Raw genomic sequence first — 27,777 nt, forward strand, 5'->3', positions numbered from 1 at the left:
ATCACCAAGGTAAATGAGTCTAAACTGATAGAAGAAAAGCAAACCAAAATGATAATTTCCATTGCCCGACAAAACACTCCGTGAGAAATTGTATCCGAAACATGCTCTATCGTAAGTCATACCGGAAATCTTTCTAAATCTCGTGGTCTATCATGAATCTAGCGTGTGTCGTCTATCACAATGCGTCCCTCCAGACGTGGGGAGATACCTGGAGTCCAAGTCGGGGTAAAACCAACATCGTCCGTGCCGTTGCACGTGGTCGGCTGGAACCCAGCCTTCTGCATCCATTTACGTACGACGCGTCGGGCTAGTCGAAGTCGGCGCTCTTCCTCTGCGGCGGATTGTGCGGGCAGAGTCACATAGTTTGTGGTGGGTTGTGGAGAAGTCAAGATTTCTGGATCTGAGTCGGAATCAGAATCCATGTCCTCATTACCTTTAGCCTCTGTCTTCGGGCTTTCTTCCGTGTCAATCTCCGGGAAGCGACCATAGTGATAGTATTGTTTGGTCCGTTGGAGGGTCGGTCTCTGGGGCCGTACCGGAGCCTTCTCGGTTACCGGGGAAGTTTGGCCAGATGCAGGCTTCAGCCAGCCATTACAGTGGAGATTCTGGTGCACAGTGCTCCAATGGCGTGACAAGCTCTGACTCCAGCGCTGCCACCTACCCATCACCTTCAAGCTCAGGAAGTACTGCCGAAGGAGGGTGCTAACTAAGATTCCGCTTTCCTCGTCGACAACCTCCTCTACCTCGCCGCCAGCAGACTGCACCAGCAGCGACGCGAAGCCGTCCTTTCCACGGCCCATGTACCCTCGCGTGGCAAGGGAATACGTCCGGTCGTACTCGATCGGGTGCCCTCCGATCTTCGCCCAGTTAACGCGCGAGCCGGGCGGAGCGGATGGGTTGTAACTGAACGCAATGTTCGACACCTGTGGAAACCGACCCTCTAGGGCGGGCAATTGGCTCACACCATTCTCGAGGGCGTCCATCAGAGCTTGTCCTCGGACACGGAGCAAGACGATCGGATCTTCAAAAGGAAAACAGTTTAAGATATCTTTCAGTCGCAAAATGCCCGGCGGATAAATCTGGTCACCACGGATGGTACCACCAGCCATCATGGAGCAATCAGCGGCATAGTAGAATCGCATCAGGTCGCACACAAAGTTCCCTAGGTTCGACTCTCTCTGGCGGACGGTGGAAAATCGGGCGTCCAGCGGCCGGACCGTGTAGCCAATAGGTTTCTCCAGCTTGGATTTCAGGCTGGATGTTAGCTTGGCCACCAGCGCCACGGTCGCTGGGTCTTCCGGAATTGATCGAATAATATCGCGCCGGACAATGTTGAAATCCCATCCCGGTCCATCCGTTTTCCGCCACGCTTCGATGTAGCTAAGCTGTTTAAAGTCGGTGCCTGAGCGCAGAACTTGGATCCCGTTGACGACAGCGTGTGCGTAGTAGTGATCGTGACCTCCCAGAATGATATCAATGAACCCTGGCGGGAGTCTCTCCGCAAATTTGTAGTCGTTCGGTTCGCGTTGGTGGGTAACAGCGACAATGATGTCGGCGCCTTGTTCACGGAGACGCGGGACGAGCTCGAGGGCGGTTTGAGCAGCCGATTTATATATCAAGTCTGGAGGAAGGGAGTTGATAGTTCCGAGCCTTGAATACGTGAGGATTGGAAGTGTAGCATATCTAGAAGTTCGGGACAACTAACCATTCTCTCTCCCCAAGACCGATCACGCCCACTTTGAAGCCGTTCGATGAGGTCAACATCCGGGTTCGCTCACAGTTCGCAATTGGGATATCTTCTCCCAAGGCTGGATCAAGAACATTGGCTAACAACCATGGGAATTGGCACTGGCTACGAAGATGACGCAGCTGCGCAACACCAAAATCGAGATCATGGTTCTATCACACGTACAAGTCAGACCCTCATTGCCTTCATCGTACTTTGCATCAGACACCCTCCCCGTCCGCGAACAAACATACCCCAACACATGCGACATCCGTGCCCGCCTTATTCAGAAAAGGCACCATATGGCGCCCCTTGGTGACTGTACTTTCGAGGCTCGGGTTGAAGGCATCTCCGGAGAAAAAGGTGAGGACGTCTGGTTGTCCAGCGAATCGGGGATCCGAACGGTAATAATTGATCACGGATTGGAATCGAGAAACACCACCGACTGGCTCTGCCGACCCTTCTCTTGACTCCGGATATTGGTTAGTGGATTGTCGTGACAGATGTCCAGGAAGGGGGAGTCTGCATACTCCACGTGGTAAACATCATTGTAATGAATGAGACGAAGATCGGGAGTTCCGGTTCGTTCGGAAGAATGGGTGATGGTAAGCCCGTCGTTTTCCACGGCGGACATACTGACAAGAAGAAAGATGGTGGCCGAGTGAATTAAGCAGGATGAAGACAGATGAGAAAAAGAAGAGGAACCAGGAGGAGGAGGGGTTGAATCACTTGACACCCAGCGGTGACCAGCGCAGTGGACACCCCAGGCATGCAGGCACCCGGGCCACCGTGGATCCGCCCTCTGTGGTCCGGACCAATCAACCACGGAAGATTATCTACGGGATCTCCACCGTCCGTGGGGATCATGACGGAATTTCGTCCCTCCTAGTCCTTACTAGTCCCTACTAGTACCTGGTACTACTAGTCAGATATCAGATCAAAGACAGCGAGCCGAGGTTACCCAAATAGAGTGGTATTAGTATTGTTGTACATTCCCACAGTAGAGTAGAGATGCTCAGATGGGTCAAAGATCTCACTCGTCCGAAATCATAGTATACTAGTATTTTCATGTCATCATCAAACGCTCAAGTTCGCTATGATCCCAGAAACGCCTCGCCGAATAACCGAGAAGAAAAAGAAAAGGGAAACCAAGGGGGAAAGAGTCCGCTAAAAGTTGTGAAACAGATTATGAGAAAGGTATACTGCGCATGGTCTAATAATATACGTGCGCCCATTAAACGCGCCGTTCAGTCACCGTCCAGCGCCGCTTGACATGGGGCTCCTTCGAAGGCCCACTGCCCCATAGACCTCGTTGGGACAGCGTCCTCTGGGGCAACTGTGGCGTCCAATCTGACGACTCCTCCGGCTTCTTGCTGGAGTGGTGGTCATTTTCGCTAGTCCCATTAGAACCCGACCAGGGATCACCGAAATTGGGAATAATATCGTCCGCCGCATCCCCGCCGGAGATGGAGTTGGAGCCCCAAAGGCCGCCAGCACTGCGAGGAACGGTGGAAGGTCGCGAGAATGACCACGAACCGGTGCCCGGTCCGGACACAGCAGAGGGACCGATCACGAACCCACCCTGTAACGGCGGGCGGGTCGTGAATCGTGGGCGGTACGTCGATGATGGAGAAGTTAGACTACTGGGCGACGGGAGGACGGACGTCGACAAGTTCGTGACCGGTCGTAAATGGTCGGTCGAAGCCACCAGCTGTAGCTTGTAATCACGGAGCCCCACGGGCTTGTTTCCGGAACGATACGGCACGACGGGTCCGCCGATCGCGTCCACTTTCTCTGAGACAGCCACACGGCTCTTCTGGACTGCTAAAGTGAGGGACGCGGTATTGATGTCCACGAGGGCGGGCTCGCCAGTGATCGCTCCGATGAGCGCATTACAGCCTGCCCCATGAGTGACGATCACCAGGATCGTGTCGATAGCCTCGTCCTCATCGTCAGGTATCTTCGACTCCTCCGCGCTCTCAGACAAGGATAATTGCGAATGACGCCGACGCCGATTGAAGGGAAGTGATGCATCGTGCTCCTGATACCAGCCAACCATCCGCTCCAGTCCGTTATGAAACCGCGTGTGCATCGTGCTCCACTCTTCGCCGTACTCACCACCATTTCCCCAATTCGGTGGGTCTCGCATGCTATCCCACGGATAGTCGATCCTCACACAAGCATCCCGAGCGTGGGTGACATAACCGGTCGGAATCGGGCCGGACGGCGAGATGGCATAGCTCGGCGTCGGGGGCATGTACGCGCCATCGGGGATGGGCGGGAGGTTGGTGTTAATTTTGCTGAGCAACCTCCGGGTGCGTGGGGTGTCTGCGGACCGCAGGGTATCACAACTGCCGGCCCGATTTCGCTGCCCTTCCCGACGCTCATTTGACGTGTACAAGGAATAAGCCTTGCGATCTTCCTCTTCGATAGGGGGAGACAGAGGTTTGTTGTCAAGACTACCCCAGCCACCTGGGAAAAAGCCCGTAGGGGGTTTGGTATCGGCTTCGGGCACGATGCTGTCCCGTCGTAATAGTTCGGCCTTGGCGGCGGCGATCAGCCTTTCTGACTTAGGGGGCGGGGTGATCTCCTCGAAATAGTCTGGGCATAGCCATTCGCCAAGAAAAGCGTCGACACGCAGAAGACATCGCTGATCACCGGGAACAGCAGGGGTGCTGGACACCGTGCCAGTGGTCGGCTCCTTTGCCGACGGCATGACGGGGGCGGATAGAAACCCATTGGGCTGATTCCAACCCGAGCCTGTTCCCGTGCTATCAGGATAGTGCTGGCTGATCCCGGAACTTACGGCGATAGAGGTCTGTAGACACCGAAGGTATGGGGAGGAATGGATAATGATTCGGCGCTTTCGCTTGGAAGTTCGTGGGCGAAACGACGGCAACGTCTCGACATCTGTTCCCTCGGGGAGGATATCGTTATCCAGGGACTGTAAAACATTGGCAATACGGGCGCCCAAAGCACGGGACTGAAGCCAGCCGCCATACGAAAGCGGAGGGTCGTACGGGGTTGGAGACGTCAGATGCCAGTTCTTATCGGCAGCATCCAGACGGGCACCATGTCTTGTATAGACCGACCGGTCAGCAAGTTTCATTCTCAAAGAAAGCGAACGGGAACAAAGACCATAACGAAGATGCTACAGGTCTTTGGGACGTACCTCGCAATAACGATCGCGGCGGGGGCTTTCCCCATAGTGTCAAGTGCAGGATATCAAATGTAGAGCGTTTTAAACCCGACTGAAGAACACGATGAAGAGAGGGAATTTTGAAGAAGTGAGGAAAGAAGATGGAGGTATGTGCTCTGCCCTGGCGAGCGAAGCGACTGGAGAGCCAAGTCAAGGCAGCAGTGGAGTTGTGACTCGTTGGATGTTTCGAACCTCCGGCGGGGTAAAAAGGGGAGGAATGAGAACGGATCAATAGTCGTCTATAACCGGTTCACGCCATGCGCCTCGAAGGAGTTGTGTGTGTATATTTCTATGAAGGGAGAAAATCACAAAATCTGAGCGATCAACGGATGCAAGGAGTTGAAAAAGACATGCTGCAGACAAAGCATATCATATTGGGGATTGTTTGCCCTCCCTGTCACGCCCCGTCAACCTGCATGAGTTTTTTTTACTTCTCTTTTTCTTTCTCTTTTTTTTTTGTTTCTTTCTTTGACAGCCAGCATGTGATTTGGATTATGTAACTGGGTGAGGTCATCGGGTCTCGTCGTGCCGCTAACCCCCTTTGGATGATTATGTACGGTAATGTCCCCACAATGCAGTTGTTACCTAAGCCTTGGAGTGCACAACTTGTTCCTCGGCTGATCGGATTGCCTCTAAGAGTCCGGGACGCATCCTTTAGGTGCATTGTGGGTGTCTACTAGTAGGGCATCCTCTAACCTTAATCATCATCTGCAGGTATCCCTCGAGCCGGGGATCCGAGGGATTTTCTTGCAGGACTCTGTCCTAGTACATAGAACTATCTTTCCAGACGGCTGCCTTAGGCGTAGATCACGTGTCGGTATGCATCGCGCAACAACGAGAGAGCTTGGATTTAACTCAGCTCAGGTCAAAGTAACTATACTTCGTTATAGTATTCTGTATCGAGCGATATCTTCCTGATTAACTAATCTTGGCAATAGTCAGTCCGATGAGGGCTCTACAATCACAAGAGACTAGTTTGACTTCAACTAGGTACCAAAGATGAAGATATATATGTGCGCACACCACGGCTGTTGGAGGCAGAATTCCTGTTTACCAGAACACAACCACTTGGCAACACCCTTCTTTTCCCTTCCGTTACCAAGAACCTTTCGCATTAAGTCTTCTAATCAAGTCTGCGCAACTATCGTGTCTTATCAATCAGTTTGGCATTAATTCCGAGCCATGTCCCGTCGGGATGCGGACATCGAATCCGACGGGAATCGAGTGGATCCCTGGTACGCACCAAATGACAAGCGCGCAATGATCAATTGATTGAGCACACTCACTAATCAGGATCAAGCAAAGTTGGTGTGGGAACCTATCGACAATGCGTAAAGGGATTGCTCTTGATGGATTGTCCCGATCATGGCAAATATAAAAGATGTCATCCCCGACTCGTTGGACTGTTTCTCTCTGAAGTTCCATCGAGAGACTGATATACCGACACGTTACGGAAACCGCTGGAATCAAGATGATGGAGTCGGATAAGCACGATGCGACGCTCTCTCCATCCGCATCGAGATCCGACATCAGCCGCGACGAGCTGGATGGGAAACTGCCAAACAACCCGAGTGATGATCCCGAAGCACTGACACGCACTGAGACCACTCTGTCCGCCGTGGTACCGCCGAAGGAGCTGTGGCGGGAGATCCTCTTCGTAGTGGTGGTCTGCATGGCTCAATTCATGACGCAAGCGGGTCTGTGCATCTCGATCGCCCCAGTGTATATCATCGGCAAGGGCTTCCAGACGTCCATTCCCGGCGAACTAAGTTGGTTTGCGGCGGCATACAGTTTGACGGTGGGCACTTTTATCTTAGTCTGTGGTCGGCTTGGCGACGTATTCGGTCATCGACTGATGTTCATCATCGGTTTCGCATGGTTCGGTTTGTGGTCTTTGTTGGCGGGTTTCAGTGTCTGGTCGAATCAGATCTTCTTTGACTGTTGTCGCGCCTTCCAAGGAATGGGGCCTGCCATGTTACTCCCGAATGCAATTGCCATCCTCGGGCGCGCATATCCACCGGGCTTGCGCAAAGAGATGATCTTCAGCTTCTTTGGAGCCACCGCGCCGAGCGGGTTTATCGTCGGTGGCGTGTTCTCCTCGGTCTTGGCACAGATGGTGTGGTGGCCGTGGGCGTACTGGGTCCAGGGTATGGTGTGCTTTGCCTTTGCTGTGCTGGGTGTTTTGGTCATTCCGCACACGCCGCGACCTCGTTTCCAGAAGGACCTTCCGCTTTGGGTGCGACTGGATCTGCTAGGAGCAGCAGCCGGTATCATCGCACTCGTGCTGATCAATTTTGCATGGAATCAGGCCGCGTTGGTCGGGTGGACCAAGCCATACACCTACGTGCTGCTCATCGTTGGCGTTATCACCTTTGGCGGCTTCTTGTGGATCGAACGTGTTGCTCAATGCCCACTACTGCCAACTTCAGTTCTAACTGGTGACCTGGCATGGGTGCTGGGATGTATCGCTGCCGGGTGGTCCAGCTTTGGCATCATTATCTACTACTTTTACCAATTTATGGAGGAGATCAAGGGTAACTCTCCGTTGTTAGCCACGACCAAATGGGTCGCTGCGGCTCCGTCTGGTGCCATAGCGGCCCTGCTGACGGGATTCTTGCTCGGACGGTTGCCCCCCAGTGTCATCATGTTTTGCGCGATGGTCTTCTTTACGGCCGGTCTGTCCATCTTTGCAACGGTACCCGTGGACCAGACCTACTGGGCTCAGGCATTCGTAGCTAGTCTTATCACGTCATGGGGCATGTAAGTTACCTACCTTTCCTACCCAAATATTTTCCTTCTTAACCTGTTGCGACAGGGATATGTCCTTCCCATCCGGCACTCTCATCCTCAGCAATTCGATGCCTCACCACCATCAAGGCCTTGCCGCATCCCTTGTTACCACCACGGTAAACTACTCCATCTCTCTGGGCCTGGGATTCGCCGGGACCGTGGAGTCGAACGTGAACGAGGGTGGACAAAATGCCCTCCGGGGCTACCGAGGAGCTCTCTACCTGGGTATTGGCTTTGCGGGGTTGGGTCTTGTGGTCTCGATCCTGTTCATGTTTGTATCATGGAGGCGCTCTCGGGCGTCGCGTAAGTCCGGCTGAGTCTGGTGATAACACTGGAGTTTCTCGATTAAGAGGCAATGTACATATCGTGTCAACGGGGTTTCCTTGCCCATTGGTATCTAATCTAATCTAATCTGAAGGATGAGGTCATTACCCGTGCTCTGACCTTTCCGAGTGGGGAAAAAGTCCCGATCAACACATTAAATTAACAGGCACCCGCATTTCAAAGGTACTTCAACCGAGAATCCATCTCTTTCCTGGACAACCTTGTGATCCTCAATGACGGCACCATGGAAGCTCACAATATAGCTGTCGCCACCATCGCGGCCCAAGTCCACCAATTCCACAAACATCAACAACCCTTCCGCATCTACCATGGCTCCACAAACAGCACGCGACAATCGCAACACAGCGCAGCCAACACCATCAACACCGCCCATTTGAACCATGTCCTCGCTGTGGACACAGACCGCAAGACCATCCTGGTCGAGCCGAACGTCCCCATGGACGAACTCGTTCAGGCTACCCTACCGCACGGGCTCATCCCGCTGGTCGTCATGGAATTCCCCGGCATCACCGCAGGCGGCGGCTTCTCCGGAACGTCCGGCGAGAGCAGCTCCTTTCGACACGGATTCTTCGATGCGACCGTGAACCGGATCGAGCTGGTCCTAGCAAACGGCGATATCCGCACAGCCTCGCAAAAGATACCCGATGAGCAAGAGCTCTTCTGGGCGGCGGCATCATCCTTCGGAACCCTCGGTGTCGTAACCATGCTCGAAATCCAATGTCGCGAAGCAAAACCCTACGTCGAATTAACCTACCACTCTGCCTCCAGCATGTCCCAAGCAATGACCGTCTTCCGGGAGACCACCGCATCCCCCGAAACCGAGTATCTGGATGGCATCATCTACGCCCCAGACCACATCGCCGTCTGCGCCGGTCGCCTAGTCGACTTGCCCTCAGATCGAACCCCCATCCAACGCTTCACACGCGCCCAAGACCCTTGGTTCTATATCCACGCGCAGCGCCAAACCCGAAAAATCCACCGCTCCAACGCCGAACCCCCCGCCTCGGTCACCCACTACGTCCCAATCCAGGATTACCTCTTCCGGTACGACCGCGGTGCATTCTGGACGGGTCGCTACGCTTTCAGCTACTTCATCACGCCGTTTAATCGCATCACACGGTACATCCTGGATACCTTTATGCACACTCGGATCATGTATCACGCCTTACACGAGAGCGGGCTCTCAAAACAACACATCATCCAAGATGTGGCGGTGCCGTACAAAGCGACGGGGGAGTTCCTCAGCTGGCTCGATAACAAGGAGACCTTCGGCGCGTATCCGATCTGGTTATGTCCGCTGCATCATTCGCAGGGGATCATGGCTCGCGGCGCCGAGGCAGGACCGTATCAATCTCAGAAGCAAGAGGACTCCGATGACGACGGGGACTGTCTGATGAACTTCGGGTTGTGGGCGCCATCCCCCTACGCGTCCGATACGGGGGCGTTCATTGCGCAGAATCGGCGGCTGGAGCACAAGGTCAGGGAGTTGGGTGGGAAGAAGTGGCTGTATGCCCATGCGTACTACACAGAGGAGGAGTTTTGGTCGATCTATGATCGAAAACGGTATGACGCGTTGCGGGAGAAGTACCATGCCACGCATTTGCCGGATCTGTATCAGAAGGTGCGGGTTAATCTGAGTCCCAAGGGGGATGGGGCGACCGAGGGATGGGTCCGTTGGATGAAGAGGATGGCGTGGGAGACGTGGCCGGTTTGTGGGTTGTACGGAGTGTATAAGGCTTGGAGAGGAGGTGATTACTATTTGATCAAGACCAAGAAAGATTAATGATGGGAAGTGATACGTTTACTTTCCGCTGTCTGATGTTGATGCAAGCGGACGAGGGTATTCTTCTAAACTATGCTTAGGACATACATTGGGTGGCTAGCACCAAAGCCAGGACAGGAATTGTAAGAACATCAATGGTATCGTAATATATCACATCGCGCTCTTCATTGTAAGAGCCACGGAGTTGAAGCGCGCGAAACTTCGTATGGACGACCCAGGTTACTGCACGCCCACTGGCCGTGCCCCCGCTAGGTTCACGACGCGACCGCCGCCGGCTGCTGCCAGACCACCACCCGCCACGGGTGGCGGAGGTTGGACCCAGCCCGGGACGCGATCATCTTCAGATTCGCGGGCGGAGATAGTCTGCCAGACATTCGGAAAGCCGGTTGGCAAGGCGCCGCGCAGGCGTGCACCAGGAATGGCGAACCGAGGATTCTTGTGGGTTAAGTAGCCGCGCATCAAGCCCTGGGTCAGGAGGGACGCTAGGATCGATTCCAGCTCTCGCATCATGGGCGTTGGTTTTCCTTGGTCGGTTTCCGAGTCTCGCTCGACTCGGTGGGTGTATGGATCGAGTTCATACTGAGAGTAGTCGGCGTCGGGCTGTCCGTCGACTAAGACTCCCGGCGTGTTGGGCTGCCATTGCCCCATGACGTCAAAACATCCGTCTGGCGCGAGGAAGTCTTCGTAATTGGACACTAAGTCCGGATCCGGCTTGAACCCCGGGCCATCGACCTCGTGAACTCCAGCGAAATCGTGATCGGGGAGTTTATATACCAGTTGCGATCCGAACTCGTTGTGCCCGGCCTGTGCGTCGCGGTTTTGGCCAGGCGGAGCGAAACTGAGAGAGCCATGCGAGGACTGCGCATGTTGGGATTGGAGCCATTGCACTGCCGTTTCGAGTTTGTGGAGGTACAGGAAAGGGGGAGGTCCGCGCTGGGCGGAGCCTTGGGGTTCACCATGAAAGCCGCCGTGGATGAACACTTTTCGAGCAAGCGCCCGCCATACGAGTATTTCGCACCGATTGCGCAGGGCAAGGAGGATGCCCTTCTGTGCAAACCATTCGGTGGTCGGTGAGTCCAGCGCCAGATGCTCTCGGAAGGCGATGTAATCGCCACGAACGATGAGTCGACAGATCGGAACGAATTTGTCGGCGAGGCCTTCTGATTCAGGCCGTTGTAGCAACTCCATTGAAGGAAAGCGACCCATGATGATGTTACATGGTATTAAATAAGTCAGGATGACTCGCTTTTGGCTGAGAGCTTGGCGATGGCATTGGTCGTAGGCGGATTGAAGGGCGATCTGGGCGGGATAAAAGAGATTATTGGAAAAGAGATATCGTCCGAGGTAGTACAGGTAGGTCACTCTCTGGGAGGCGGGGAAATATTTGAGGGGTGGGGATTGGGCGCTGATACTGGAAAACATCTGTTCTGCATTTCGGAGCTTCCCGCACTGGAGTCATCTGTGTTAACTCGTTCGAGCGGCCGAAGAGGGCATCGATCCGTACCTGGAAAAGCAATTTCAGACACAGGTTGGCCATGAGATAGATGCCAACCCGCTTGCCTTCGGGTTTGCCGTGGACCCCCGGGGTCCCGCTACGATCCGTGAGGCACTTGATGAATGCTTCTCGGACGACATTCGCGGATTTCTCGACCAAGGTCACTTTCTCGATACTCTCATCCTGATCAGAGCGACCCTCCATTCTCAGCAAATGTGCGATCAATTCGGGGCGGCGATCGAGGCCCATGGCCAGCTTCGCTAGGACTTTGGAAAGGTAAAGGACGGTCGGCAGCACGATGACACCGTATTGACTGTCCCCGAGCGCAAGAACAGACTGGCTATCCGCAGAAACAATCAGTAACCGACGAGGGCGACAGGAGCTCAGCGCTACGTTCGACGGCGGTAATCTACCATCGAGTGTAATGCTGGGAAAGATTGAGGCGAAGGATACATCCGGAAGGACTTACTTCACCAGCCCTTTCAGCAGATTGTAGGTTTCGAGCAGGTTGTCGACGTTCACGTCGCGGAGAAAGGTGAAATACAGCTTCATGAAGGTCGGAAACGCGGTCCATGAGCTGCCGTTCTTGGTGCGCGGGACGAGCCCTTCGCATCGGCGCAGGAGATCAGCCTCCTTCGGTCCATTGGGGTATTGTCGCCGCAACTCCTCGACCATCTGCCGGTAAATGTCGGACAACGGAGGTTCGATCTGTAGGAAGTCCTGGAGCTTCGAGCCGTCGCGATTGCGAATTATCTCTGAGATCCCCGACAGGAATCTGTCCAGGACCGGAGCACCTGGCGTGGCCATTTTTGCGAACGGGTTCAAGGGAAATGGTTGGGCGGATAGCGTCAAGGAATGAAGGCTCGTGGGAGAATGAAAGCCGTCATGGGCGTTGGAGTTCGCACGACGGGTGGAGGAAGAGGCGTTAGCGATAGTCGCACATGGTTACCGGAATTCGAGATTTCGTCAGCGAGTACGACCAACCAGGTGGAATTGGTCGGTGGAGGTTCAGTCGACATTGAAGATGACATTATCGTTGGCAAGTTCTGGTGGATGCGACTGCCCTAGACCGCGCTAGACCCTATCGGGGCAAGTCACGTGATGGATGGGAATCCCATTCTCTTGGGGTTACAGAGAACACAGTATTTGACCCGTATCATGTACCACACACCGACGCAGTACTCGTATTCCTACGGATTGATCGCATATCCTAGATGCAGTCGGTGATGTGGGCTAGTTGGACGTGGTGGATGATATTTCGTCAACCGAGGAAGATCCACCATCTCCGAGGAACGCGTCGACAAGAATTCCAGGCCAGAGTATCTTAACAGGCAGCCAGAAAGTTCACATGAAAGGCTGGACGGCGGTACAAACGAAGGTCTATATATAGCTGTACGACGGAAACCGGTTCGAAGACGAAGCTAACGGGAACGGGCAACCGCCGATAAGATAAGATGTACTTTGGGAAGGGATGATGCCTGAGAAAATAGGATACATACGTATAGCGAGAGTGTGTGTGTCTGTGGGGGATGTGATGGCAGGAGGAACATAACGTAATGGAAGCCCGCATGGATTCTGACCAGATCTTTTCCCGCATGATGAAACCATTGCCTTTGTCCTTTTCACATGCATGGAAAAGAATAAGAATCATCATCAAAGCGAGTGATCCACCCACTACGTCATGGCTTTGCACCTTGATGCCATTGAAAAAGGGCCTCGAGTCTCCTCTCGTCTTCTGTCTTTGCACACAAACGATTTACAACGAACTGGTACACAATTGTCTTTCTACTTTTCCTTTCGTATCGATTGACGGGTCTGTTCCCGTAATTTCGCAAACAAGAAAACAAAAAACAGCCACCATGGTTCAGCCAGGGACGTCCCAGTCCTCTTGGGTGGACTTCATCAAACACCCTTTCGTGGGCACCTTCACCGTATTCTATCTTCTGTTTCAAGGTATAATCAACTGGTTCTTCGCGCCTGCCCCTCCACCACCTGCTTCACTCGTCAATGGCCTTCCCAAAAAACGAGTGGCGGTCATTGGTGCTGGGTTAACGGGCGTGTCGGCCGCAGCTCACTGTGTTGGTCATGGGTTCGACGTACAGATCTTTGAGGCGCGTTCCAAAGCGAAGGGACTGGGAGGTATCTGGAGTGTAGGTTTGATTGATCCGCAGATTACAAGACAGTGGCTGATCCCATGATTCTTCAGAGAGTGAACTCCACATCCTCCCTACAGATCCATAGTATTATGTACCGATTCCATCCGTCGGTGAAATACAATAACGCGTATCCGACGCAAGGAGAGATTCGTGAGCAAATTGTAGACGTGTGGAAGCGCTATGGCTTGCAGAAACATACGGCATTTGAGACTCCCGTGACCTCCGTGAAGCAGGGCAAGGATGGCAAATGGATCATCAATGACGACGAAGAGAAATACGGCCGCTTTGATGGCGTGGTCGCATCGGTTGGTGTTTGTGGAGACCCGAAGATGCCGCCGTTGCCCGACCAGGAGCAGTTCAAGGGCAATATCTACCACTCATCGGAATTGGATGGCAAGGATGTGGAAGGGAAAAAGGTGCTCATCATCGGTGGCGGTGCCAGCGCCATTGAGGCCCTGGAGTTCGCGGTCCAGTCGAAAGCGGCGGAAATCGATGTCCTGTCGCGGTCGGATAAGTGGATCATCCCCCGGAATGTGCTGGTTCAGTCCTTGTTGGCGTTGAACATCTTTGGCATGGAGACACCCTTTTCGTGGATCCCGGAATGGCTCCTGCACAAGCTCTTCTATCGGGACTTGGAGGATATTGCACCCTCGGGCGGCCTCTTTACGACCACACCGATGGCGAACTCCGAGCTCTTTGACAAGATTCGGGAGGGCAAGGCTCGGTGGCTGCGCGGCGATATTGTCTCGGTGAAGGAGAACGGGATCCTTTTCAACCGCCGCGCCCGAAAGGTGCCCAAGGGCGGTCCGGGCCACGAGTCGGTCGTTACGGGCGATGTCATTATCATGGCGACCGGCTTTAAGCGTCCGTCACTCTCCTTCTTGCCCGACGATGCGTTCGAAGAGCCGTACAGTCCGCCGAGCTGGTATTTGCAGGTGTTTCCCCCGAAGTACCCGGAGATTTGCGCCAACAACAGCACTTACGTGGATGCGATTGGAACGGTGGGTAACATGCACATTGGCATCTACACGCGCTTCTTGCTCATGTTCTTGACGGACCCCTTGACGCAACCCACGGAGGGTCGCATGAAGACCTGGATCGACTTCACGCGGTTTGTGAAACAGCATTCCCCGACGAACGCATTCGACTTCTTCACCTACTCCGAACTGATCTACTGGTTTGTGTTTGTGATCCTGGTCAACCCATTCCGGTGGAAGTGGGCCCCGTTCGTGCTGTTCGGCGTTGGCCGCGCGCTCCCGATGGGAGTCGTCCGGCAGGAGGAGTCGTTCCGCAAGCAGTTGAAGCAACAGCACTAAAGCCTTCTATTCTTGTTGATTGGACTCGTGATACGCGCGACATGGACATTGGATGACGCGACATATCGATGATTAATGAGGTCATGTCTGTTTACAGAGTTGACGCATGTTGTGAGGCATATAGCAAGCGTTGTAATGAATGAACATTGATTCCAGTTACTATGCAATGGTTGGCCATGCCAGCACCCTGTACTTTAAATCTGCCATGTGCAGCTACGTTGTGTGTAGAGGAAGTGTGTTGAGTATGCATGGCAATGTTAGACAATGTTAGACAATGTTAGATCAGGTGATTCACAAAACGGCCAGAAGTGTCGATAGCAACCAACGTTCCTACATGTACCAGCTGAGTTGCAGGGATGGACCATTCCAGCCCGGAAAATCGATCCGCTTGACAAGGCCTTCCCCACGGGGTCCAATGGCTGTATTTGCCGGAAGGGTCAATCCGTGGCAAAACGTCATGGACGATGGAGTGTTGGATTCAAGATTTGGGGATTGTCGTGTCGCCAAGAGGCCCAGAATAACAGCAAGACCTCATATTGGCTACCCCCTCTGTCTAGCTGCCTTATTCTCTCTGCCACGGGAACCAAGGTAAGGTGACTCCCAATAATTGGGATATGATCCTCGAAGAGACGTCATGTCAATGTTTTGACTTTCGGAATTGAAAGGATGGCAAAAGATGGCTCGGGTCCGAAGGGGTTCATCGCACGAAACGAGGCTGCATGTCGAGTGGGCTGACGCTTTTACCGCGGTTCCTCGCGTACCGACGTGAAGCTATTGGTGAGCGACGGAACCCAATTGATAATAAATGAGGTTCATGCAGCCCATAAAATCGCGCATAAATCAGACAAGGTTTCTGCCCTACCCCAGAGCTGTCTGTCTGCCTTGTGCGGGTGGATTGAAGGCTATTGTCCAGATGGATCCTGAGAATCGCACAGGCTGGTTCCGTACTCACCTGGTGAGTCACGTATGGTGGTCTGATTGGGGACTGACATAGTTCTGTCGCCGACGTAGGTTAGGTTGGAGCGATCGCCTTGACCGGGCCGGTTCGGAGAAGGATGGTATGGATTATTGGAAGGTGCAACGAAGATTCTTGTCGAGAATAAACCATGGACGAGTGTTGGAAACGTGGGATCTCGAGAAGCCAATCCTGCAATATGTATCTCCAAGCTCTTCTGTCTCACACACGGTGGTGGACCTGCTCCGACCAGCAGAGAGGGGAGTTGTTATGATCGGCGCCAATTCCTGTACAGAATACGCAGTAGCTTAACAATTGCGACGGTCTCCTGAGTCTCGGCTCTGCTGGTGGTCGGCATCGTGAAAAGCTTGCCTGAGCGCGAAGTTCGACGAAGGATTTCGCAATACTAAAAGACCCAATTGGATCGTCGCTGTGCTTCTACTAGACGATGCACACGCGGTTTAGAACGGCATAACAGGTTTTGTATGGTTCATGCTAGTCACATCCGGGTTACATCCGGGTTACAAGATGAGACGACGACACATGGCTTAATCAACCTACGAGCATCTGGTTGGGTAGACTGCGATTGCATCTTTGGCCGTACCCACCGGCGCTGCTGTGGATACCACATCGTCCCTGCGTTGGTTAGCTCCACATTCCCTCGATTCTGGTCTCTGGACCCTGAAAAATCTTTTCCCTCTGTGGGGAGCACTTTCCACAAAAAGATCGACTCTGTACGAGTTGACGTTTACTGGCACTTACGCCACGCCGTTCTGCTTGCGATGCATCCGCCCGTTGTGCCCAGTACTAATGCATAACCGGTGGTGTTCGGTTCCGGTAGAAGCAGCGCCTTCAGAAGCGATATATTTAGAAAGCCTAGGCAAATCGAGTCCCTAATATGTTGCCAATGCCCCCCATTGGCTCGTGCTGATGGAGTCCGGATGGACACTGGGTAGCCAGAACCCTAAGAGCAACTTTTCGATGTCAAGGAAAAGTGTCCCGTGCAGTTGGCCCAAATAAGGGATCTCAATCGCCCCAAACACGACTTGGCAACCAGCTAAAACGAGGAGATTCCGCTGTTGACCCAATGATGCCTGTGGTTGCGGCCCGCGTCTTTGGGTTTATGGACCTCGGCCCACATGGTGTCCCGATGGTGGTTTTACTCTTCGTACTCCAACCACAGCTGAGCTGAACCATTAATAAAATTTACTCTGACTGGTGGGGACTCCATTGATCCTTCGGCCCTTCCAGTCCATTCATGTATACGAATCTGCTGATCAGGGGCCTCGACGTTCCATTGCTGTCGAATTCCATTGGCAACCAGACAGCATCTCGCGTATGCGACCCAGCAGATAGTCAAGGCCCTTGATGTTGGGCACCGGCCTTCGCTCGGGTATGCGGGAGCATGAGATCCCCTCGCACTGTTATCCCCGGTTAGGATAATGGCTCATCTTTTGGGAAGCGCCCCTGCCTGAAAGGGGTGATTGTGAGATGGCCCCTGGAGCCCTTGCGGACGAGCTGGTCCCGATCTGGTCCATGGTGGTTGTTGGTAAAACCGTCGAGGAAGAAACAATGTAAGCCCTAACGGTTTAGCAGCTGACTCTATCGAAACATGTTGGGGACGAGTGCCCAGGGAGTGGATCTCGGAGTGCCAGCCGCGACGATGGATCTTCGCTGCTCCCAAACAGGCAAGTGATAAGTGCATGGAAGCGGATCTTGTCCGGCTCAGAATAAGATTTCTCGATCGTAGAGCACTTTCTAAATCCATGGAGATCGGAGTGGCCATCCCCTATGTCTACCAGTCTTCGCACTAGGGTGGAAGTTTCTCCATTTTTGGGACCAACCCATTGGCAAATGACAATCTCCCCAGCTTAGCTCTCCTGCCTCGAGGGTGCATCTGTTATATCATGCATGCAGCAGCCCACTTCTTGACCCCGGGCTAGTTGATGCACAGCGACATCTGCTTTCATCCACACAAGGGCCTTGTTCTTTTGCCATTCGTTATGGCAGATCTTGGCTTTTACAATGACAAGACATTTCTCCCTGAACAATGGACAGAGTTCGGCCTCGGCGTTGTCATAGTATTCGTGCGCATGGGTGTGCGGATCCGGACGGTTGGCGTTCGAGGTTTTCAAGGCGATGATTATTTCGCCTTTCTGGTAAGAACTCTTCTTCCTGATGTCATTGCCACCACTTTGGAATGCTAAGGAAATCTACTAGGCGATAGGCCTCCTAACCATGGATGCTGTCACAGTACACCTCTCATGTAAGAACATCTCCTCCCAGGCTTGGTGCCGTCGATGCTAACGTCCAAGAAGACGTGCTAGGCACCAATCTAGAGATACCGCACGGTCTACATGACTCCCTCACACCGACCCAATATTCCTCAGTTGTAGCGGGCTCAAAGGCAGAACTCGCTGCCTGGTACTCCTACACAGCCCTGATTTGGGTCATGAAAGCCAAAATGCTATTCCTATAGTGAGCACCTCTGCTACACCCTTATAGAACTCAGAAACTAAGACGAAATCCCGATGGAAAAGCAAGCGTTTAACCATTGGATTATGGCAATCTCGGGCCATCAAATGGCTCGCGGCCTTTTGTGGAATTGCCTACCTTGCGGTCTTCCTAACCGTGACGTTTGGGTGTCATCCGTAAGAACCCTTGGATATCTGTCTCTCTTCATACGCCCATATGCGCTAACACGTCCTGCCTAGCATATCGAATAACTGGAGAGTATATCCTCCGCCGTCTAGTAAGGAACTGCCCCTCTCGCGAGGGCTGCATAATGCTAATGTCTTCCAGAACAGTGTGGACTCAAAATCCAAAACGTTATAGTGACATGTATCTTGAACGTCACGTATGCATATCTGCCGCAGTCCCCTCTGTATGGAATCAAGCTGACCAGTTCCTGATAGCACCGACTTAGCCCTGTAAGCAACCCGGACAGTCCAGAACGCTTCTCGTTACTCATACCCCATCGATCCAGGCTTTTCATTCCAGTCCCATTACTCTGGAAAGTCAAAACATCGCTCTCTAGGTAATACGCAATCCACATAGAACCCCCAAGAGAAGACACCTCCTAACTGCCCTCATCGGGAATAGAAAACTCGTCATCGCTATATTCCTCAGCTCCGGCATCTTCGTCATCGCCGCGTCGATTATTCGAACCACCCTCACATTGGAAGCAGAACCGTCTAGCATCACCGTCAACCGATGGGGCATCCGCGAGACCTTTGTCGGCGTCGCCACAGTTAACCTTCCTATCTTGCGCCCGCTGTTTACTAAGAGATTCTGGAAGTCAGGCTACGTGGAGGATGGCTCCAGCGGTCATCCCTACGGATATCAAGGCGGGTCGGAATCGTATAACATGACGATACAGACCAGGAAGAGCGCCCGGCGGGAGAGCATGAAAGCGATTAATGAGGCGAGCGAGGATGGAAATTACGACGTCTATGTCAGTACCAGTTATAACGTGAAGGTCGAACAAAAGGATACGCGTGAAGGCGGATCATCCGACGGCCTTCACACCAGTGGTAGTGTTTGGGAGATTGATAAAAAGTCGATTGTCTAAGACAGCACTTCGGCCCGGCTCAGACCTCGGCTGGCTGTTTGACACTAGGTTCAGTCTAGACCAAAATTCTATGCATTTAATTTCGTACTAAGAAAAGGGAACTGGGGGCGAGACTTCGAGCTCCACACACCCCTTTTAAGGCCGCATGGGCGTGGTAACCCCTATAAGCGGGAGAGATACGACTAAGACACTTTGATTGATAGCTCGTGTCTATTATGTCCATGATGTCTTCAGATCCTTGGCCCAGGAATCGATCGGCCAGTCCGCCAAGCTCGCGCGGGGACCAAAAATTGGGCTCACCCGAGGTATGTGGTGAATTAGTTGAGTTATAGATGTTGCATTATACTATTAGCGTCGATCGCCTTGCAGACCGAAACAGGATAGGATCGCGAGCAATAAGATTCATGCATATTGGTACGCGGATCCGTCAGTGAGGGTGGCAGCGAAACGGCTTCAGTCGTAGGATGGGAGCAGCACCTCGTACTCATACTCCAAGCAATCGGCGGAGAGGAGACCCATCGTACCTATTGGAAGGCCTTGGGGTGGAGCCTTAAGTTCGTCTCCGAGCTGCATCGAAACAGAATCTTCGTGTTGGTCCACAAGGCGTGAGATCGGGATCGGCGCCGATAAGAGTGCGTTGAGGATATGGGTATGGCCCACCACAAGGCGCAAGTCACGGTCGGGATGGGAACATTCCTCGTCCAATTTTCGCTCGCATATGCGAAGTAAAGTCAAGTGGTTTCTGTCCATTTATGTGCGCGGCGTTCTGGCATGATAGGACGCATATCGCTGGTGTCCTGGGAGATGATTCAGTACCTGCACCCCTCTTCGCTCTTATAATGAGTACTTGCAGTCAGATGCTTTGCTGTACTGAACAAGGCGAGGCCCATTGTAAGGCCCGTCTACTGCAGGCTAGACCGTGAGCTCTCAGGTCAGGATATTGGCACGACTCGTGGTTGGTCTCCAAGCTTTCTCCGCCGAACCAGAGGCACCGCAAACCTAAACCCCCAAACGCCTGTTCAAGTGATCTCGCCACTACCAATCGTCTAGACGTGGCCGACCTTCCCATGGCCCAATCCTACTGGGTCGTTTGCCGGAATGCCTTGCTCAGTGGCGTGATTTGAAAGCTGCTCTTGTGTCATGATACGGACCTCATCCCCGTCACCTCATACGAATACAGCGATCCCAGCATCGTATACATATCTCCACAATGGTTTATCGTAGCAATCTCAACACGATCGCCAGTCGTATCCCTGGCTTGATTGCCGTCGCTCTTAAGCCTCGAGTGCCGCCATGCGTCGTCGCTGCGCAAGGGAGGTTTCCGAAAGCCAGAGCGATGACTCTGATGCCCCAGTTCCACCGAGGCCCTTCCGCGATTAAACGACTACTGGATGACTACGATCGTTATCTATCAGGGCATGCTCTCGATCCGCATCCCCGGGCATACGCACCCACTTTCGACATGCGCGAATCGAAGGATACCTACCAGCTGGAAGGGGAGCTCCCCGGCGTGAAGCAGAGCGACGTTGAGATCGAGTATATTGACGCGCACACAATCAATATCAAAGGGCATACGGAACATGCGTCTGAGATGGAGGAAGGGTCCTGGTGGATATCTGAACGGTCCACTGGAGACTTCCGTCGGTCCTTCAGCTTTCCATCCGCTGTGGATCAGGAAAACACTCGCGCTCGACTGAAGGATGGAGTGCTTTCGGTGACGATTCCGAAGGTGGCCTCTACTTGGGATGTGAAGAAGGTGAAAGTGGAAGAGTAGGCGAAGGGAAACTGGAATTTAAATTGATATGGCGATGCGACATTGAATAACGATCCCTTGGTTTTCACATGCATGGTGTCTGCTTGGAGCAATCATCCTCTTACATCAAAATGCGACCGCTTCTTCGTCAAGGTGTGTCTAGGGGAAATTTGATACGGGGTGAGATGAGGTCGGAGATTCACCATTTTTCTTATATGCGTATTCAGCGAGATTTAAATGTATCCTTTTTCTTTCTTTGCCTCCATGTACTGCTTCAGCGGCTTGTATCCATTTACTATGATAATTATCAATCGATATCAGCAGTAAGATAGCCGAGACTGGTCAGGAGTGTAGACTATCGTACTGCATCAAAGATACCCAACTGAGGCCATTCCCCCTGTCACACAAACAGCAATCCATATTCCATGCACCTTACTTCACGCATAGCCCAATTGAAGCACTAGGAAATGATCTACCGTGGGGTTTTTACGTAGTTTATGGAACGAATGACGACATCGGGCAGCGTGCAAGCTTTCTCCCGGCAAGTCGATCCAGCGTTTTAAGGCGGATATCTTTCGCAACTGCCCGTGGGGAGGCTAAGGGGAATTCGGTAACAGACTATGGGATTTCCCCTCATGAATTCGTGGGACCCCTAGAGTTGTTCGTCGTGATTACCCCCCTCAGGCCACTTGAGCGATTAACTTGGACGAATTAACGTTTAGGGCGAGCCCTCCCTTACTTCGTATATAGAGAAGAGACGCTGGCCATCCCAGCAAGAACCCCTTCCTTCACCTTGCGCCAGAGGATCCGACAAGATCAATCAAGAGCGTCTAGAGATGAATTCGACAGAGACAGGAACTAAAGCCACGAAGCACGCCGAAGAAATCCATCTTCAAATCCGTATCCTGGTGGCCATCTGCGTCCTGATTTATATCGTCACAGCCATCGGGTAGGCACCACTGCTGAATCTCAGCGTAACTAGCACATGCCATCGGCTGATGATCGGATGCGCAGAGAACTAATGTTTAAGAGCTGCTAATAGGGTCCTGTTGAGAAGCTATTATATTACCACGCTGAATCTGGACCTCAGTGCCATTTTAGATCCATCGTTCTCGGCTCCGACAGCCACGGAGGAAGAGAGAAGACTGAATCTGCTGGAGCGAGTCGCACCGACCAAGCCGTTTATAACCTGGTGGAAATCGGTTCAAACCGAGCGAAGTCCTCTCAAAGACTACGACCGTGTATTTGACTGGTATGCAGCTTTTCTGTCATTGCATCTGCCCTTGAACGAACTCATTTGGACTCACACCGTATCAGCGCAATTTGCCTCGAGCCGGTTTCTAAAACGTGCCCAATCCACATTCTTCCCTGCCAACATGTCTTCCACAGCCGGTGCCTGGAGACATGGTTCTTGAACTATCACTACACTTGCCCACTGTGTCAGAAGCCTTTTCATGTTCGCGTAGAGAGCACCCCTGATAGCGCGGTGTAGGGTCTGCAGGCAGGTCTCTGCATTTGTAGCGGAGCAGAAGCTATACTAATACACTGAGCCAATTCCTGATAGCTGATTGCAACTTGAATCACCCTTTACAGAGCCCATCCGACGTAAACACGCCCTGGGGATCAACCTCCGTCTGAAGTCTTCTCAGCTTCTGCAGGTTTGCCTCTCCATAGCCTCGAAACGGGTCTTGGCCCCTGCTCGCGTAGCTGTATAGAGCTATGGATGATGTTTGTCCAATTTTAGTTCCTTGCCCGTTCCGAATACCTTTCGCAGCGATGCCTTGTACACCATTTTTCAGCCTGCAACTGTGCTCCCCTCATGTCTCTGAATAACTTGAGGAACGTGGCCTTTTCCCCGCCGGAGTTGCCTAATTACAGACATGAAGTCACTACAAGGGAAAGTGAACAGTCACATTTACCAATCCTCCACATACACCGGGATAAATACCCCACACGAACCGTGAGCCGAGGTTCATGCCTGCACGCAAGACGATGAAGGAGCTTAAATCAGTAAATATCCCCTCCACAGCTGACCGATTTTGGAAGTTTCAGAAGGAGACCATAGTACACCAGTACTATGTCACCTAGTGATATCCGAAGTTGCATCCTTATCGGACGATGCAGACGCCAAGGAAGGTGGAGCGTTTCTGAAAAGTCATGATGTCGAATGTAATAGATGTGCGCTCGACCTAATCCTCACGGATGGTCGGAATAATCGCAGACGAACAGGAAACAAGGCTATGAATGATTCTGCGGCTGAAGATATTGAAATCTGTATAGTACAAAGTTAGCGCCAATTAGGGCTAAGCGAACTGTTTCGCTGTCACATGTGGGACGAGTCGCGTTGGAACTTGCATTAGTCTGCAATGTACATCGCAATCTATCCTGCTTTGGACAAGGACGACAGTCCTTTGAATTGCCGAAAACGTACAGATAACCCTTATGCCGTGGAATGTATGGGAATACCCGACGCGATACAATCAGTTGTGTTTGTTACATGCTCTTCTCCGTTTGAATGTGAGGATTGTTGCTGCTCGACATGACTTACGTGAGGGGGATGAATACGACGCCCCTGTTTCTCTTCAAGACAGGCTAGGTTGACTATGGTTCCAAGAAGACAAAGGATTCCACTACTGGATTGCAACTATCACTGAAATGTGGACGATTGGAGAACCTGGTCAATGTGAGGCCTTTCCGAACCGTACCATGCCTAAGACTATTGTCACTAGTTCAATGTTTGCGGGAGAGGATGTCCATGCCTTGGGAGAAGCTAAAGGACAGAAGGGTCCTGTTTCAGCCTCTAATATTATCGATCTGGCGTTGGATTTTCCGGCACAGAGCTGTCCAAGGATCCGGCATGGCGGATACACAGCAGACTCAGCTTGATAACCAACGAACCATCATCCTTCAGTAGTTGCCTGTTTTCCCCATGTTAGGGCCCATGCTGAGCTCAACTGTCAAGATCATATCCGGAAGTTGTCTGTCGAAAGCCAGCGATCATTTCCGGAATAAGTCCGAAGTGCCACCGTTTTACTTGGTTCCTGACAAGCCCTAACCGTGAACTGAGCGCCGTCAACCAGATCAGAGAACATGAAGAGTCAATTGTGATGCGATTGGTGGGAAGCGAAAGAATTGGCCTAAAAAAAGGCCACGGAGATCCACTCCGTCGGTCGAGGAGCCGAGTTGAGTCTTAGTCCGGTGGGGGACCAGCTTTTAAACAACCGATAGCGTCGGAAGATTTCTACCGGCATGGATTTCTGTCTGACAGTCAAGCGATTGAGGTTTGGAATAAATTATGCCAAGACTTGCGCCTTCTCCTGCTCAATTTCGTTCCCTGCTTCGGCTAGAGAAGCACTCTCAATTAGTTCCAGTATGCTGGCACGTCTCCATCACCTGCTCTTAAACTGAGACCCGATGGGGCGCACCAACGAGCAACGGCGAACCTGTCCAGGGAGCCGTGGGATGGCTGTCAATTGTATCAGTGGGAGTGCACGGACGCAGTGACCGATTTATAAAGCCCGCTAGAGAACGACAACCCGGCTGAAGAATCCCAGAATAACACTCCAACCAGAGTACGATAGGCTGATCTCTTACCAAAGAAAAAGATGCATTCCTCCCTTCTCCCCATGCTGGCAGCGATGCTGCTGAGCCCAGTTAGCGCAGCCGGAGTAAGCGGTACAGCCTTTGGATTCGCTCAAGGAACAACCGGTGGAGGAAGTGCAACGCCACAGACCCCTTCAAGCCTCGACGAGTGAGTGATTAACCACGATTCTTGGTAAAGGTGCAATATCCTCTGACTAGGAGACAGGTTGAAGACTTGGATCACTGACGATGTCGAGCGGGTGATCCTCATTGACCGCGAGTGGGATTTCACCAGCACGGAAGGCCAGACTTCGGGTCAATGCTGCAGCTCCGATACCACCACGAAGTGCCCTGGTGGCACCTCCGCTGGTCAGGCATGGATTCAAGACACGTGTGATGACGGCACCTGGGTTTCTTGCACCTACGACAACGCTGCGAAGACCCCGCTGGACGTGGGCAGCAACAAGAGCATTGTCGGTGTGGGCAACAAGGGAGTTCTCAAGGGCAAGGGCTTGCGCCTTACTGGTGGCGCCAACAACGTCATCATCCAGAACATCCATATCACGGTACGACATCGGCTTGGTTTCGCAACAATGTGGACATACAAGGGCTAATCGCTGTCATTTCATGCAGGATTTGAACCCTCAGTACGTCTGGGGCGGTGACGCTCTTACCCTGGATGGCACCGATAACGTTTGGATTGACCACAACAAGGTATATTGATATCTTCCATTTGCTTTCCTCATCGCGTCTAGTATGATGTCTAACGAATAATGTGTCCAGTTCTCCCTTATTGGTCGACAGATGATCGTCAGCGGCTGGAACAAGGGCGGCCATGTCACCATCTCCAACAACGAGTTCGACGGTGTCACCGAATGGTCGGCTGGCTGCAATGGCAAGCACTACTGGTCCCTCCTGCTCCTGGGTCTAGAGGATTGGTATACCTTCTCTGGAAACTGGCTTCACGATCTCTCGGGCCGTGCTCCTCACATGGGCACTGACTACGACGACTCTAAGATCTATTTCCACGGCGTCAACAACTACTTCCAGGATATTGACGGACATGCCTTCGATGTGGACACCAACACCTGGGTGCTATTGGAGGGTAATTACTTCGACAACGTGAAGACCCCCATGACCGATACTTCCCTCACGAGTGGTGCGCAGCTGTACACCACCAGCACCGTCGACTCGGCCAGCGGTTGCGTCTCACCTCTGGGATACATCTGCGAATGGAACCGGGCGGGCGGCAACACTGGCACTTGGCCTGACCGCACTGACGCGGCGGTCTTGACCGGATTCTCCAGCCTCAAGGAGCATCTCATCGGCCACACCGGTGTCGCTGATGTCCCTACCAATGTCAAGGCCAACGCTGGCGTTGGCAAGCTGTGAGCTGCAACTTGCATGCGCTGAAAATGGGGACCGTGGAGGACTGTTAGAGCTATCGGGCACTTTTTGTATCATAATTCAGGACATTTATTGTAGATATTGCTCATTCTATACTTCACACGATATAAAAGAAGTTCAGATTCCCGACAGTTAACATACTCCAAATACCTAGAAATGCTTGGGAATGATTTATGTAGTCATGGTTTTGGTTGCATTGGCTCATATTAGTCAGTATGGCCGAGTGAACCTAGTTGATAGACTTGAATTTCAATATCTATTGGGTTCGTTCTTCGTGCTGACGGTCTTCAGATCCAGACTATCTGTTATCGTTAGTGAGTATTTTCTTATCTCGCTCGACTCTAATATCTCAATGACAAACTAGACCATCCCCTTGGGGACGCCGTGGCCAGCGCATACATGCATCCATATGCTGCCATATACAAGTAAACAGTCTAGTTGGCAGTCAGCCTGTTCGAACGGGTGAAGGACAGAATTGCCGAGCAGCACAGATCAACACGGCAGTTAAAAGTGCAGATTGTCTGGTATAAATTGCCAAGGCACTGATCATCTCGGCAAATGACTCGGAAATGTATCGGATTGCGACGATCCCGAGACAGGACAATCTAACAGCGTCACGACCTTCGGTTTTCTCATAATTAACAGTACTAAGTAGTGGGAGGAGCAGCAGAACCGAGAAGTACAAGGTCAAGAAAAAGGACAAGCCTCACTCATAAATCTGTATCCCAGTCGGCGCCCAACGTAGGCCTCACAATCCTGTCAACTTTCTGAGAAATCTGGGCAGTACTGACCAGGCCAAATCAATCTCTTCGATCTTGTATGTATTAGCTCAACTATCCAGGTACCCGGATTCCTTATTGGGGCCATCGATGCCGCAATTCGTGGCGTTACCTGAGGGTACGGGCGTGAATTCTCCCGGCGGGCGGCATTTGGATGGTCAAGTTCATCGGCTGGTCCACATGGTGTCATATATACCTAAGGCGGAGGTGTGGATAAAAGTATGAGCAGCACCTTCACGAGGGGTATGAACCAAGGACACCGCAACTACGGCGCCTTTGGTGGCAATCTGGGCATCGGACGAGCCTCTGCCGCCATGCCCGAGTATCACAGCCTTTATTCCAACCGTTAGAATAACTCAAATGTAAGGTTTAACCGCCTGAGTAGGAACAGATAAGGACAGACATACCTTGAAGCACGCTAGGCGTTGACATGCCATCGGAACGAGAGGCAGTATGGGCCAAAAGAGAGTCTACGAGCGCAGTGATTGACGCTGTGAAGCGCAGCAGTCTTCCTTCCATGGCGGCTGCGGCCCATAGGGATCAGCGATTCAGTTGGCCGTTGCAATGCAAACGGCACGGTAAAGAGGGCAATAGAATTAGCAGGATAAAGGAGACTGTTGGAGGTCGTACCTTACAAGATATGTTGGTTGTTATTGGGGAGGTTGGGTGCGTAGAGATTTGGAACGGAGATGAGCGAGGCAGCGGCTATTGAGAGAGTAGATCTTGGAAGTGTTCTGCAGACGACTGACTCCACGTACACTTTGCTAAGATTCGGGGGAACCTGGTCAGCCTGACAAGGGTAAAGCGGGCTTTCCATCCCGACGGTCTGATTATCCTGATCAGCACGGTGGATGCTTCGGATCCTGTGGGAGGCATTTGAAACCCTGCATCCAAACGCTAAGCTCCGAAGTAGTATTTGC

At 52.4% G+C, this 27,777-nt stretch overlaps 9 protein-coding genes across 9 annotated transcripts; 6 read left to right on the forward strand and 3 right to left on the reverse strand.

Moving 5' to 3' along the window:
- Positions 1-158: 158 nt before the first annotated feature.
- On the reverse strand, positions 159-2,360 carry BDV37DRAFT_285060 (putative 5'-nucleotidase; the record flags this gene model as incomplete). The annotated part of the gene is made up of 4 exons (XM_032087637.1): positions 159-1,650; positions 1,706-1,899; positions 1,981-2,191; positions 2,257-2,360. The coding sequence occupies 4 exons, from the start codon at positions 2,358-2,360 to the stop codon at positions 159-161; spliced, it is 2,001 nt and encodes a 666-aa protein (XP_031939409.1).
- Positions 2,361-2,960: 600 nt separating this feature from the next.
- On the reverse strand, positions 2,961-4,933 carry BDV37DRAFT_285061 (uncharacterized protein; the record flags this gene model as incomplete). The annotated part of the gene is made up of 2 exons (XM_032087638.1): positions 2,961-4,803; positions 4,899-4,933. The coding sequence occupies 2 exons, from the start codon at positions 4,931-4,933 to the stop codon at positions 2,961-2,963; spliced, it is 1,878 nt and encodes a 625-aa protein (XP_031939410.1).
- Positions 4,934-6,107: 1,174 nt separating this feature from the next.
- On the forward strand, positions 6,108-9,843 carry BDV37DRAFT_273155 (major facilitator superfamily domain-containing protein; the record flags this gene model as incomplete). The annotated part of the gene is made up of 5 exons (XM_032085006.1): positions 6,108-6,160; positions 6,226-6,229; positions 6,355-7,685; positions 7,741-7,986; positions 8,223-9,843. The coding sequence occupies 5 exons, from the start codon at positions 6,108-6,110 to the stop codon at positions 9,841-9,843; spliced, it is 3,255 nt and encodes a 1,084-aa protein (XP_031939411.1).
- A 219-nt stretch (positions 9,844-10,062) lies between these two features.
- Positions 10,063-12,145, reverse strand: BDV37DRAFT_273156 (uncharacterized protein; the record flags this gene model as incomplete). The annotated part of the gene is made up of 3 exons (XM_032085007.1): positions 10,063-11,292; positions 11,348-11,651; positions 11,808-12,145. 3 exons carry the CDS (start codon positions 12,143-12,145, stop codon positions 10,063-10,065), a joined length of 1,872 nt encoding a protein of 623 aa, XP_031939412.1.
- A 1,052-nt stretch (positions 12,146-13,197) lies between these two features.
- On the forward strand, positions 13,198-14,810 carry BDV37DRAFT_285065 (uncharacterized protein; the record flags this gene model as incomplete). The annotated part of the gene is made up of 2 exons (XM_032087639.1): positions 13,198-13,488; positions 13,545-14,810. The coding sequence occupies 2 exons, from the start codon at positions 13,198-13,200 to the stop codon at positions 14,808-14,810; spliced, it is 1,557 nt and encodes a 518-aa protein (XP_031939413.1).
- Positions 14,811-16,687: 1,877 nt separating this feature from the next.
- Positions 16,688-19,336, forward strand: BDV37DRAFT_295637 (uncharacterized protein; the record flags this gene model as incomplete). Its single annotated transcript, XM_032089940.1, has 7 exons — positions 16,688-17,120; positions 17,228-17,297; positions 17,993-18,031; positions 18,093-18,116; positions 18,156-18,243; positions 18,713-18,727; positions 18,803-19,336. Exons 1-7 carry the CDS (start codon positions 17,024-17,026, stop codon positions 19,334-19,336), a joined length of 867 nt encoding a protein of 288 aa, XP_031939414.1. The 5' UTR covers positions 16,688-17,023.
- A 1,210-nt stretch (positions 19,337-20,546) lies between these two features.
- Positions 20,547-21,110, forward strand: BDV37DRAFT_285067 (Hsp20/alpha crystallin family protein; the record flags this gene model as incomplete). Its single annotated transcript, XM_032087640.1, has 1 exon — positions 20,547-21,110. One exon carries the CDS (start codon positions 20,547-20,549, stop codon positions 21,108-21,110), a length of 564 nt encoding a protein of 187 aa, XP_031939415.1.
- An 815-nt stretch (positions 21,111-21,925) lies between these two features.
- Positions 21,926-22,581, forward strand: BDV37DRAFT_273160 (RING finger protein; the record flags this gene model as incomplete). Its single annotated transcript, XM_032085008.1, has 3 exons — positions 21,926-22,038; positions 22,132-22,341; positions 22,407-22,581. The coding sequence occupies 3 exons, from the start codon at positions 21,926-21,928 to the stop codon at positions 22,579-22,581; spliced, it is 498 nt and encodes a 165-aa protein (XP_031939416.1).
- A 1,817-nt stretch (positions 22,582-24,398) lies between these two features.
- BDV37DRAFT_295643 (pectin lyase fold/virulence factor) lies at positions 24,399-26,063 on the forward strand (the record flags this gene model as incomplete). Its single annotated transcript, XM_032089941.1, has 4 exons — positions 24,399-24,840; positions 24,898-25,237; positions 25,305-25,385; positions 25,455-26,063. Exons 1-4 carry the CDS (start codon positions 24,695-24,697, stop codon positions 26,061-26,063), a joined length of 1,176 nt encoding a protein of 391 aa, XP_031939417.1. The 5' UTR covers positions 24,399-24,694.
- Positions 26,064-27,777: the final 1,714 nt, after the last annotated feature.

This window comes from Aspergillus pseudonomiae, assembly GCF_009193645.1.
Source record: "Aspergillus pseudonomiae strain CBS 119388 unplaced genomic scaffold BDV37scaffold_55, whole genome shotgun sequence".
NCBI classification, from domain to species: domain Eukaryota; kingdom Fungi; phylum Ascomycota; class Eurotiomycetes; order Eurotiales; family Aspergillaceae; genus Aspergillus; species Aspergillus pseudonomiae.